This window comes from Nyctibius grandis, chromosome 6 (assembly GCF_013368605.1).
Source record: "Nyctibius grandis isolate bNycGra1 chromosome 6, bNycGra1.pri, whole genome shotgun sequence".
NCBI classification, from domain to species: Eukaryota; Metazoa; Chordata; class Aves; order Nyctibiiformes; family Nyctibiidae; genus Nyctibius; species Nyctibius grandis.
In genome coordinates, this window is record NC_090663.1 from 32,760,406 (window position 1) to 32,773,785 (window position 13,380).

Genomic DNA, 13,380 nt, shown 5'->3' on the forward strand with positions numbered 1-13,380 from the left:
TCAGCAGTATGTGATATAGTATAAGAAGGGACAACTTAAATAAGATTTTCACTTGATAGCCAGATGAAGGACATGCTGAGCAACAGAGACCGTGAGATATCTAGCTTACATCGCCAGCTTGATACGTCCCACATAGAGCTTACAGAAACAGGAAGAGTAAAGGAAATGGCTCTGAAAGAAAACAGACGATTGCAAGATGACCTAGTTACAATGGCCAGAGAAAACCAGGTATGAAGGCAGTACGTAATACTGAAGTATTAAACTATTTAATGCTTGCTTGTATATAGCGGTACATCAAAACCGCTGTATCCTCAGTTTTGATTCGTTATGTTTAGTTATTGGTATTTCTTGAACACTAGGATATCAGAAATGACTGGGCAGAAATTCTAAAAGCAATTACTTCAGATATTTAAGTGTAGTCAATACAGTGGGGGAGAAATAGACAAGCTTTCAGTTTAGTCACCCTTCCCCAGATTAAAAAAGAAATCTAAATAAAATAAATACAGGACATAATTGTTTATACTACAGTGAAATTATGTTCGTTGGTTATATCACTTAGTAGTTGGTATTTAATTGGTCAAAATTGGGGTTTGTTATCTGTGGAACAGGAATCATTGAGAGAGAGCAAGAAACCACAAAAGCAGATATCAGGTTATTAGTCAGGTGAAAGCAAGAGGGAGAGGGAGGCGATTGCTAGCACATCTGAATTTGTTCTGGTGCATAGTGATTCATGAGTTTCACCCATCTAGCTTCCATGAAGCATTGGATGTATTGAGTGAGGTATGCCACGTTTTGAGATTAGAATGTTTTGGAAGGTAGATTTTAATGTTTGTGTTCTGTGAGCCTTGGTAATGGTGGCTGTAAAGCAGTATTGGCAGGTGTTTAATTTCCAGTTCTGGCAAGGTTAGTTTCCATTCACGTGTGTTGCTCTGCAGGATCTTTGCTTTTACTGATTAATTGGGAAAGGTTAAAGTTGGGGAAGAAAATATAAGAGGGCTTAAAAGCTACAAGACAGAGGGATTGAAGAAAACTTATTTTTAAGGTATGATAGTCCTGAACAGTCTGAATTTGTTTCCTGATTTCAGGAATGTATAAGGATGCACAGTCAATGCGAAGAGGAGGGGTTCCCTTTCCATTGTGTCAAGGTTGTGGGGGGTTTTTAGATGGTGAATTCAAAGATGCCATCTATTTCCCTGGATAAACGTTCTGATTGGATTGTCTTTGCATTGGTAATATAGGTGTCGCGGTGAGGTGGTATCTTAGAGTTCAGCTGTATACTGCAGCTTTTTTTATGTGTCTGGGTTTTGGTTTTTGTGCAGATTCTGTTCAGGTACTTTATTTGATCGCTTGCAGAGTTTTATGTTATATATTTTTATTTGTATTAGTTTTATATGATTTCATATTTCCTTAGCTCTCTAGTAATTTAGAGTCATAATGTTCCTCCTTGCTAACAGGTAGCCAGTCAGTAACTTTAGGCCAAAAAGCAGGTGGGAAGTGAGTTGTAATTGCCCAGTGGACTCTGAGTCGGTTCATGTGTATTCATGTTCAGCTCTCCAGTTGGGAGGTATACAGTCCCTCTTAGGTGCTGATGGCTAAATACATTTCCTTGTAAAGTGCATGCTATAAAGGCATGACTCAAACTTACATCAGTTACAGAATCAAAGTTGAATTAAAATCTTTAATGCCTTGAGGAACTACCTATTTCTGTAGGGTATCATTGAATATTTTATTGAAAGATGAGCTATCTCAAGTTGACGGTGTAGGTTAAATAAAAATTTTGCAAGACAGAAATAGTTGAGAGATTCAGTGAATTTAAACTGTTTGATTATCATCATTATTATTCTTGTGTCATCTTCACCTTGAAATGTTCTCCAAGGGTCCACAAGTTAAACCAACCACTGATGTGTAAGGCTCACTTTTTCAAGAGCATTAAGAGGCTTATATAGTATATGTCCATTTGCACTCTTCCCACTCATCATTGCTCCATTTCTTCTTCCTTGGAATTCTCTGGATCTGGGATCCACGGCTTGGAGAGCCTGAAGTGCATTCAGTCTTGTTAATCCGTCACATAGTTTGAGGGAGTTGGGTTTGTGCTCCAGCTGGTTACAGCTGACTAAAAGCCTCCCAGCTCCAAGTGCATGACATGGATGTCCCTGTACAACAGAATGTGCATATGGACAATATATGACAACAATGTCTAGTGTTTTATAGGGTAACTAACATTTTTTTATTGGGCTAAACTTTAGACAGACTATGTAGAGAATATGTGAATGTGATTTAAAGAGCTAGCCTAGAATTTTGTTGCAACTCATTCAATTTGTGTAGCAAATACAGCTATTGCAGCTCATCATGAGACTCAAATGCCTTGTACATTTTTGATGCTGAGATACAAATGTTTATTTGAATTCACTGTAAATGCCAACACTAAGAATAATCAGGGCCTTGTTTGCTAAACCATTTATTTCAATTCCCCTCAGTCAACCTGGCTGAGTTTGAAGCTAGAAAGTACAGTACAGCAAGATGTTTTAAGTAAGTGATGTAGTACCCTGAATAGTTCTTGTAAAACCTATGGTAGAATACATAGATATGTGGGTGTGTTATTGAAATTAGAGATGCCATTCACAGGTATCTAGTAAGATGAAATATTATCATAATGTGATTACTAAAGCTTTCCCAGTGTACTTGGGAAGGATACCACAGAGACAAGCAGACTGATTTCAGCATATGCTAAATAAGGCATACAGTAAAAAGGCTGCTGTTAATGCATATTAATATATCACAAAAAGAAGAAGGGAAAGAAATAAGGCAATATTCTCTATTTCCCCCACATTTGATAGTGGGGCTAGAAGAAGGTACTTGCCTTTTGGCTCTCTGGACTAGCGGACTCAGAGAAAGGTGAGAGCTAAACCTGAGAGGGCCAGAGTTAGCAGTTCCAACATCTGAAACAAATTCCATGGTGCATTTTTGATGTCTAAATATGATCTTAATAATGCATTTAGTTATTTTATCTTGCAATTATACTTTAAAATAAATGTTCTTTTGTTATAAAGTTGACTTTCTAGTGACACAAAACTTTCCTTCACTCAGGGATAGTGAATCTTAAGGCTAGAAAAATCCCAGATCCTAAACAGCTATATGTTTAATTTTCCAGAGATCAGTAGGGTGAGTCATTGGGAAGATGCATATTTTATGAACTGGTATGATACTCATTGTTTTCTGTGATTATTCTTGCCTGAAAAACTCTTTGGTGTCTCTAAGGTAATAGGTGATATTTCTGAACCCTATAAATCCCAAAGGGCTTTGACTAAATTAAAAGTATTTAAAAGTAGAATAGAATAAAATCTAGGGCATATGCAATTACTTTGATTTAGTCTGATACAGTAATAGATAGTGATTAATTTACTCTAATGCGCTGCTTTGCCTTTATGTAATCTCTTTAGGCTATCAGTACTGAGCTTGAAGATGCAATACGTGAAAAAGAAGAAATGAAAAGCAGGGTTCATAATTATATAGCTGAAGTTTCCAGATTTGAGACCATGATGGCTTCGAAGGTAAAAGTATAATTTGTAGGCAGTCATTATTCTTTTCAATAAATCCATTGGTTTTAGAGTATAATTGATTCTCGTTAGAACACAGTAAACAAATTAAGAAAAGTATGGTTTGGGTCCAGTTCTCCCTGCCTGTCCCATTTCCTCCTTTTATTTTTTTCTTCTTTCCTCTGCAGTGTTTCAAGCTACTAGTGGATTCATATAAAACCTTATTAGTTCTGAAGCACTGATAAGTTCTGGCTCATCACAATTTCATTGATTATGTTTTAGTTGGCCATAACACTGGAGAATGACAAACAAATAATATTTGAATGTTTTGCTTTTTGAGTTTTGACAAGGCAACTAGTAAAATATCTGGTACTATTCCATGATTGTAGGCAGCTTATATGATGGTTTTTACTGTTTTACATTTTTTAAAAAGATGAATTTTATATGTAGTTCTGCAGGAAAGTGAGAAAATAGCACACTGGAATGTTTTCTCTATGAATGATGAGTTCAGAGTTTTTGCTGTACTGACAAAACAGTGCTCTTGTTAAATGTATTTTGTCCTGATACTTGAATTCAAAAGTGTGACGTGTGAATTAGAACTTATAATAATTTAAAACAAATAGAATTTACGTAAAGACAACATGAACTGGCAAATTATGTGACTTTGAATAGGAAAGAATGAATTTTGATCTTTGACTTGCATGTTTAGATGAATGTGTGCAAATTCAACCACTTTTTACAAGTAGAAACTGAAGCATAGAGAAATAATTAAGGTCAGTTGTATGTTAGCTTAGAACTCTCAATTTAAAACACTTGAAGTTTAGTTTTTAAGAATTTTATGATATAACATATGTCCAAAACACTTCAGCTACAGATGTGGCCACATCTTTGGCAAGTGAGAATCCAGTTATTCAAGTCAGGTACCAAGAAGCTGTAGAATATACAGCCAGTGACCAGTTATGAAAGATTGGTTTCAGGGATTTGTCTAGTATTATACCCAGATGTTGCCTGTGGAGACAAGGATTTACTTTTCTACACAGTATTCACTTGCTTATTCACGAGTTTCTGTTTCCTAATGCCCGGCCTCATTGTGTCTACACCTTCCAAGTTCTGCAGGAAACAGAAGGAATTTCAAAACCAGTAGCCTTCCTCATTAGATAAATCTGATTCATACTAGCAACATGCTTATCCTGCTATGTGTTACATGAACAGGGGAAGAAGAGAATGGAACTAAATAAAGAAGAAGAAATAATCCCTGCCTTATAGTATGCACTTGTAGTTGGACCAAATTAAAATTCACAAGCAACATTTGTTCTCTCACTGCGTAACTTGTAAGCCCTAAAGCTTGCAGTTTTGTACTTTCATGATAGACTGCTTAGGTCTATACGCCCGAATAGGTTATCAGTCTTTCAGGCACTGCTGTAATATAAGTACTTGTAAGAGCACAGTAAGTAAAAGAGCTGAAAATGGACTCCTGCTGGAATGTCTTGGACAGGGCAGCACTAGGATCAGTATTATCTCAATAATGTGACCCTTGATAATGCAGAGAGCTACAAAATAACCCCTCCCCTGGGAGCCTTGAAACTCATTAACAACTGCTAAATGCAAATACTTCCATTTAATAAAACTGAATGCCATCGCTGTATTTATTTACTATTTGGACTTATGAAAGGGATGATGCCCTTTAGTAATTGCCAGATAGTGGGATTAAGAAAATGGAGAAAGATCTACTTTCTTCTGGAGAAAAAAAAAAAAAGATATTGTAGGGAGTAGGTGTGAAATAAGATCAAGCAACTTGAAGGTACATTGATCGTTGCAGAGTGATTTAGTGTTTCTTCTAGGAAAAAGAAAACCAAGAATTGTTAGAGAAGTTCCGAATGCTCCATATGCAAGCTGAAGACTGGGAAATGAAGGCTCATCAAGCTGAAGGAGAAAGCAGCTCAATACGACTTGAACTCCTTTCTGTAGATACAAATCGGAGACATCTTCAAGAAAGAGTAGAACTTCTGGAAAAAGAGATTCAAGGGGTAATAACTTGTGCAATGAAATTCTGTCAAGGAAAGTGGGATACATTCAAGTGTGTTTTAATAAAGTCAACATACTATTTTAAATGCTTTAATGGGAAATAATTCCAATACGTGTATGTTTCCAATGTGGACACTGAGTTTATGAAACAGTAACTGCTTTTGGTTAGACATGCTTTCCTTCTCCTTTCCCTACTTTCCCAAAATCAGAATCACAGCGTATATTCTAATACTTTTTAGATCTCTTCTGTTGGATCATCATTGCTATTATGTTATTGTCTCTTTTGTTTAGTTGCTTCAAAATATTTGCATTTAGCTTTATAAGTATTTTGTCAGCTAGCCTTTTGAGTATTTTGTAAGCTTTTGTAAGCTTAATTCTTACATTTCTTTGAAGCTTTGAATGAAGTATTTGAAGCATTGGTGGCTGGAGTAAAAGTAAAAATCTGATAGTAGTAGTCCAAATCCAGAATCAGGATTCCATAATACCGAAACCTAGACCAATAGCATAGAAAATAACGCAGTTTGTATTTTAGAAGCAATAACGTCATGGAGATCAAGGAAGTTTTAAAGTATAATAGTTGTGGATTGAACATATTTTGTCTCATGCTTTTAATTAGCCAAAAAAGAGTTAGAGACTTTAATATTTTAAGCTGAGTAAAAAATAGATTGTATTTTGGCGTTTTAAGCTTTTAATTGTCTTCTGAAGCTGGAATCCAGCCTCATTCCACTCTTGTATAGTACTTGTATAATTCTTCAAGATGGTGATTAAAAATTGCAGAGATGGTTTATTAGTTGTTCTTAGATGTGATTTAGGAAGAGGAGAGGAAAGGAATGTAATATAAAGTTAATTTTGTAGGGAAAGTTAATTTTGAAGGGAAAAGAAAGTTCCTGTTATCCAACAGAGCTCAACATTTAGCACTGAAGGAGTATCCATATTTGTCTTTGTTTAGCATATTGCTGCACATCAAGCATATGAATCTCAGATGTCCTCCTTTACAAAAACTATGTCCAAATTGGAAGAGGATATTAAACGTGAAAAACAGGATAAGTCTTCTGTGTTGGCGGACCTGGCTTCTGTGAGGGAGCTCTGCGTGAAACTTGAGTCTAACAAAGAACTTTTATCTCGACAGCTGACATCCAGAAGCATGGATTATGAAAGGGTAAGCAGCAAAGGCAAATTTAATTTGCTGTAATAAAATATCTTCCTTTGCTTTTAATGGTTTTCGTAGAAAAGAAGAAATTACTTCCGAGAGCAAGGTAAGTTAATTTACATCAGTAGTTTTGCATTTATATATAAATTATAAATTTCTCAGTATACAGATCTATATCTGTGGGTTTTGTACAAAAAGAGGGAGCTTCTTTCACTCATTATCACTACATCATTGTCATTTCTATCACTCATTATCAAATGTAGCAGCAGTAGTTTTCGCCATACCACCGAGACAAATTATATTTGGGTTTATGTACTGTTTTTTAATTTACTCGAATTTCCAACTTCTATAAAAAGTGAAGAGTGCACTTCTTATTTAGATATTAGAGACTTTTGCCTAATGGATTTTTTCATGTTCGTTTAAACAGTTCTAAATATCCATAATTTCTGAACTGTTTTCTGTACAGCTGATTGTTGTGTCTTTACTTAGTGACTTGGTCAGGCTTTCTGTTACTGTAATATTTAAGACCTTGAGAACAGTAGTTCTCATCCCCACAGAATTTGTTTATATTCATAGAACTGATGAGGAAAACAAGCATTCCTACATTTTCAGCAAAAGACAAGAAGATAATTGTGAGCTAACCTAGTCGAATAGAATGAAGTATAGTAAATACTATTTTTGTACTTGTGCAAAAGTCTACTGCTGTTAAAAGCCAATTAATGTTCCAAGTACTCTTACCTAAGCATTTCCAGCACTCACAAATCCAGCTCCCAGTAAAACATTTGGCAGATGTGCAGCTTTAATAGTTTTTGACTAAGAATATTTTTAAATAATTGTAGGCTTTAATTTGTTTCGTGAGCTCAGTTTCCTATTCATTTTTATGAAACTTCCAATCATTTCAGTTTTTATAACAGCTCTTCACGAAAGAGAACTCTGTGTGTTTGTAAACCAGTGTATTAATAATGTATAAAATTTGTGCCCTAGGTTCTAGGTGAATTAGAAGATATAAAATCAGAAACAGAGTTGCTGAAAAAGCAGTTATCCAGCGAGAGACTTACAGTTCAGAATCTTGAAACGTTGCTGGCTACTAGTAGAGATAAAGAATTTCAGAACCATCTAACATCCCATGAGAAGGATTCTGAAATACAGTTATTGAAAGACAAGCTAACACTCGCCGAGAGCAAACTGTAAGTTTTAACAAGTGTATGTATGTGTTATGTGGTTTACAAAGAACTTTTTCTGTATGACAACACTTACAGTCAAATTCTTGATGGTCAGTATGGCTGAGCAGATTTTTGCAGCAATGTCTTTTGGCCTTTCATGGCATTGTTTACTTAGAGTTTCTTTGCAGATCTTTCGTATCGCTTTCATTAATCAGCACTCTGGTGGACATTGGTTTAGTACAAGCTGTAAACTTAAACAGGAGTTCCAAAGGAAACCTACTTTAAAAGGAAGGAACGCCCTGCTGAGTTTTCACAGTCTTGAGAATAACCACTCAGTTTCCCTCTGGATTTGTCCCCAGTCTGACTCCAGAAAGTTTGCTTCACTTTCTCTGCTGGTCTGCAGACCATGGAGGAGTTCTCCAGTGCTGTAATTTTGAGCTCTGTGAAGAGTAGTTATATTACACAGAGTGCAGTTTGGGTGATAGTGCAGTAACTGAGATCTTGAGGCTCTGGAGTGATTAAGTATTACATAAACAGAGAATATTGAATAGCTAAACTACTTTTTGAGAGCTATCTGTATCTACTGTGAAAGAGCGAGATGTCCTGTGAAAAATAGTATATCATCATGTAATCTTATTTATACGGTGATTACTGTGCATAGGTGTTCCAAATTAAAATATTTCTTTATTTTTGTGTGATTTACTTCATGGTCTTAATTTTGTTTAAATGTCATTGACATGTAGTACCCTCAGAACTCACAAAACTGTTTGCTTTCTTTCTTTATTTTACAATAATGGTATTGGGCCCTGAATACTTACCTCCATCCTGAAAGCATATGCCTGTCTCTGAAGGACTTAGAATAAGATATCATCGAGACCTTTTGTCTTCTGCGTCTGTTCTCAACATACTGGATCAAGATACCATTCTAGGAATTTTACTGATGAATAGGGAACACAGGAAAAAAATATTCTGCTGTTCTTTTTGGATCAAATCTCTTGAGTAGTTTGAATCTTCCTGGAGTCAGAGACCAGCGGGTGCCAGACAGGAAGCCTGTGACTGAGCTAGGAGTGGAACTCGTTTTTCAGAATTCAAGTCCGGTGCTTTAGCGATAAACTAGTACATCTTTGCTTCTCCAGAAGTGACTTTTGAGCACTCCACCTCATATTGGCTTTGAAGACTCTATGGAATAACAAGCTGTCTAGATTCTGGTTTAGACAACGTATTTTACACTCAATGATTTTTTTTTTGTTTCCTTTATAATGTGTTTTTCAACCAAGCATTGAGTTGTCCAAGCTGACGATTTGCTAAGAAGTCTCTTTAACTATGTTACTCAAGATTTTCAAGGCTGCTTTGCATTTTGATTCTTGCAGTTGAAACAGATGGGCCCACACATCGAGGGGGTAGTTGACAAGCTTTCAGACTCTGGATTTTGCTGGTCTGAGATTGCATTAATACAGCTTTTGCTTAGATTTGATTCAGTTGTGTTCACTGCTAGCCAGATAGTTCCAGCTTACTTGATATAATTTTTGCTGAAGCCATATCTGTTATGTTTGTATTTTTTGTGGAGAGTTACTGCTTTTTTCTTCTTTTTTTAAGTGTACACATAAAGACTAACTCACATTGCAACAGAGGACAGTAAATCAATAAATTAATGATTTAATTGTTTTGTCAGTTTTTATAAAACATGTTTGTGTTTACCTTTGGAAGAGAACACGATGTATTGTAGTAAGGCTGTAGTTGAGAGGCTTGCCAGCTTCTCACTTCTTTCTCACCTTAGGTTCTTCCAGAAACAGTCTGTTGCATTCACTTGGTTCTCGCTGCTTCTAATTTGTCTTTTATTTGGTCTGTGTGAAACAACATGTTCAGTATCTATTTTTGTTTTATCTTGCTCTAATTCATCTGAGGTCCTAGCTGACAGTGTTCAAAGAAAACTTTGTTGCTTCTCATGATTTTTTTAGAAGCAGCTGTAATAAAGAGGTTCCCATACTTCGAAGTAAAGTTGCACAGCTGCAGACTGACTATGATGTTTTAAAAAGGCAACTGATAACTGAACGATTTGAACGGTAAGATGCTGTTTTTTCAGTGAGGTGACTCTTCTCATTTCGTCTTTCTCACTTTTAAAACTTGCTTTTTTCAATAGTTTGGAACTTCTATGGAAAAGTGTGTTCCTATTGTCATGCAAAATCTAATATTCTCATCTTGAAAACTGCTTAATTAAAAAAGAAAAAGAAACTGATACAGTTTCTGAATTCCCTCATAAGTTTTGTGAGTTTACCAGTGCATCTAAAAAAAAAAATTCCCTTCTCATGACATCAAGAGGAAAGTTGAGTGACATTATGAGAAAACAAGGCTCTTTGCAAAGTATTGTGAAAATCACCAAGTAAAAATATGGAAAAAAAGTTACATTTTCTTCCTTTAACATCCTGCAGTACCAAAATGTTATGTAACTGAAATTGCTATCTGTTGGTAGAGAGCGTGCAATTCAGGAGATGCGTCGACATGGACTCTCTACGTCATCATTACATGCTTCACCTCCTCTCAGTTCAACATTAAGGTCTCCCTCACATTCTCCAGAACGTACCATTGTAAGGACAACTGATCAAGCAGCAGCTGAAAAGTAAGTGATTTTAGCAGATTGTTTCTGTTGAAGAGCTAGGTTTAAACTGTTTCTAAATAATACTTTTTTAATTATATGAAATTCTTACACACTTTAGGTGGTTCTAAGTTCTTCTTTTGTTGACTCTCCTACTATAAAATATTGATTGGAAACAAAGTGCTCTCCAAAGACCATATAATGTGATGGATTCCCATTCCTGTTTTTGTTAATGCTCTTGCACCAGCTGACAGCTTCCAAATATATATCACCTGATTATTATTACCATTAATTATATCCAAATATATATTGCCAACTTATTATTGTTATCTCCAAACAACGAATGGTTCATATTGAGAGAAATGCCATGAAATTCTCTCAAGTACAGCAGTGAAGGAAAGACACTCCGTAGGAGAGAGTACAACTAAAATGCATTTGAACCTACACCTTAGATGAAAGTGTCTCCAAAACAAGTGCATACAAATAATTAATACATTTTCCATTGTTAGTGCTTGAATGCTATGAATGTCTAAGATTGTGGTCACTAGAGTCCATAAAAAAGAAGTCAAAATCAACCTCTCACCTGTTCATTTTCACTGACATTTTTGTTCTTTTAGAGATCATTGTTGTTTTAGATGATGTCAGTTATGTGTTACAGGCCTGATTATTGACTTTATATCCTGTCTGTCCTATATTGTATAACAAATTGCAGTGAAGGGCGGTAGGACAGGAAGAGATAAACAGTGATTGTTTTAGGAAACGTGTGCTATAACAGCTATATAGTATACTATAACAGCTCATGAATCTAACTGCTAAACTCCAAGAAACAGAATTCCAAACTGATAAGATTTTAAACTTTATTTTTGTTGGTAAATATATATGGCTTGTTCTTAAGCTTACTTTTGTTAATAAAAACACAGGTTTCCTGAGAACTGAGGTCGGCATGGCATGATCCACAGTCAGCAATTTTTCTCATCTGCAAGTTTTTTGACAAAGCAAAAAAAGAAAAATGAGATATTGATAGGGGGGATGAAAGAGCAGTTATGACTTTTACTTTATTGGTGAGCCATTAGGCAAACCCTGTTACATTGCAAATCGACATTTTGACCAAGATAATGATAGATGATATATTTCTGAGAATAAATATCATCAGTAGAGAATTGTCTGTAGTCTTCCTTGCTTTACAGTGAGTCCCAGGAGCCTTAAAATTGTCCAGTTGCTATACTTGAAGAATACCATGTTGTGAACTATTTTTATCCTATTTTTATCCTTTTTATCCAAACATACTTGGTTTTAACAATGACAGCTCTGTTCCATATCTTATCAGAAAATATCCCATTTTCATGAAGCATGTGTTTTTGAAGAAAGTGGGTTTTAACAACTGAATTAATATGCAGTTTATTTTTTTTTACTATCTTGCCTTTTAAACCTATCAATGGATTATTACATTAGAATGATCTCAGTAGTGCTATCACTGTCTTTCACCCTACCTTCTTAGTCCTTCCTCGGAGCTTACCACAGTAAAGTGTACTCTGTAATTACTGTTCTCTAGTGTTAAAACTGTCTTTTTCTCTCGTCTGATTTAATCTTCTCAAGAAATTTTCTCTTCCTCCTCATCTCACGTTTACTTTGTTAAGCATTTCAGCAATGAGTCAATGAACTGAATGTAGAGTTTTAGATAATATGCTAATACTTGATATTCAGGAATAACAGAAGAGAATATGAGGAGGCTAAATCTAAATATTACTTTTTATCCTAATATTCACTAGTAAAATATAATAGCTTTATTTTGAAATTTTTTCTTTCTCCACCAGAAATGTGAGCTTCAAGGAATAACCAGACTTGAGCAACTGAAGCATTACCTTGTTACAAGGACTTTTGTTAAAAAATTATGAAGGCTGACTTGTATTCTACCTCTATTTTCTTCAACTCGATGATTACCTTTGAAATTTCTGAGAACCAGTGAAGTAATCAACTTTGCAAAATTCTGCTTTCCCAACTGGCTGGGGTGACTTTTTTGCTGGTGTTCGATGGGTTTTGTATCAAGGCTGGCTAAGTTTTGTTACTATGTTGCAAACTTAGCAATTATAAGAAGGAAACGAGTGCTTGATGTGACAATCTCTTGTTTTCATTTTACTATTTTTTTCTGTTTGCTTTGTCTCTCATGGTTACAGAAGTTTGTTCATCTTACTGTGAGCTAACATAGAGTTACATACATGATTGTCATAAAAATGCTGAGCCAGTGTATGTTTTATACTCGTGATGATTTGCTATGTTTGGGCTTTTAACAAATGTTTTCTGTTTACAGGTCATTCTTCATGGTATTTAACAGTATCGATTATCTATTTTGTGAATGCATTTTATTCACTGTACCTTTTCTTAATAAAAAAATCAGTTATTCTTTATTATTGTTTTTGTCATCTAACAACTACTCATCTCCTTTCGTTTAATCTTTGTGTGAAATTGCATTTTAAATATTATCCCAATATTAAATAAAAAGACAATTATGTTTTTAAAGATGTCTTGAAATCCTTTAAATATAAAATCAATTCTAAAGTATTTTATATTCAAATTTTTGAACCATATCTGGAGATATTTTTCAAATTTTGGTTTTAAAAGATCAGAGCAAAACCTGGAACCTTTCACACCATTAAGCTCAAGCTGTTGGAGAGGTGACGCAGGCCTTTTTGTTGTGACACACATATTAAGTAAATGCAATGAGAACTAATCTTTAAAATATCTGGTGTATTTAGCAGAGGAGCATTTCAAATTTAGGCTATGAAGTAAGATGCGATTAGCAATCGCAATCTTATGATATGCTCTTAAAATCCATCTGTGCAGATAATTATATCAACAGACAGTTTTCTAATAATTACCCGCCATTCAGGTTGACATGATGTGTATTCACAGGAA

At 35.1% G+C, this 13,380-nt stretch overlaps 1 protein-coding gene across 1 annotated transcript in view; it reads left to right on the forward strand.

Moving 5' to 3' along the window:
* CEP135 (centrosomal protein 135) overlaps positions 1–12,557 on the forward strand; it is a 36,327-nt gene extending 23,770 nt beyond the window's left edge. The window contains exons 19-26 of the mRNA XM_068403877.1: positions 60–228; positions 3,441–3,551; positions 5,378–5,563; positions 6,511–6,720; positions 7,696–7,898; positions 9,833–9,937; positions 10,345–10,491; positions 12,282–12,557. Of these exons, the coding sequence (XP_068259978.1) occupies positions 60–228; positions 3,441–3,551; positions 5,378–5,563; positions 6,511–6,720; positions 7,696–7,898; positions 9,833–9,937; positions 10,345–10,491; positions 12,282–12,303 (1,153 nt within the window). The 3' untranslated portion in view covers positions 12,304–12,557. The remainder of the gene's footprint in view (positions 1–59; positions 229–3,440; positions 3,552–5,377; positions 5,564–6,510; positions 6,721–7,695; positions 7,899–9,832; positions 9,938–10,344; positions 10,492–12,281) is intronic.
* The last annotated feature ends 823 nt before the right edge of the window (positions 12,558–13,380 follow it).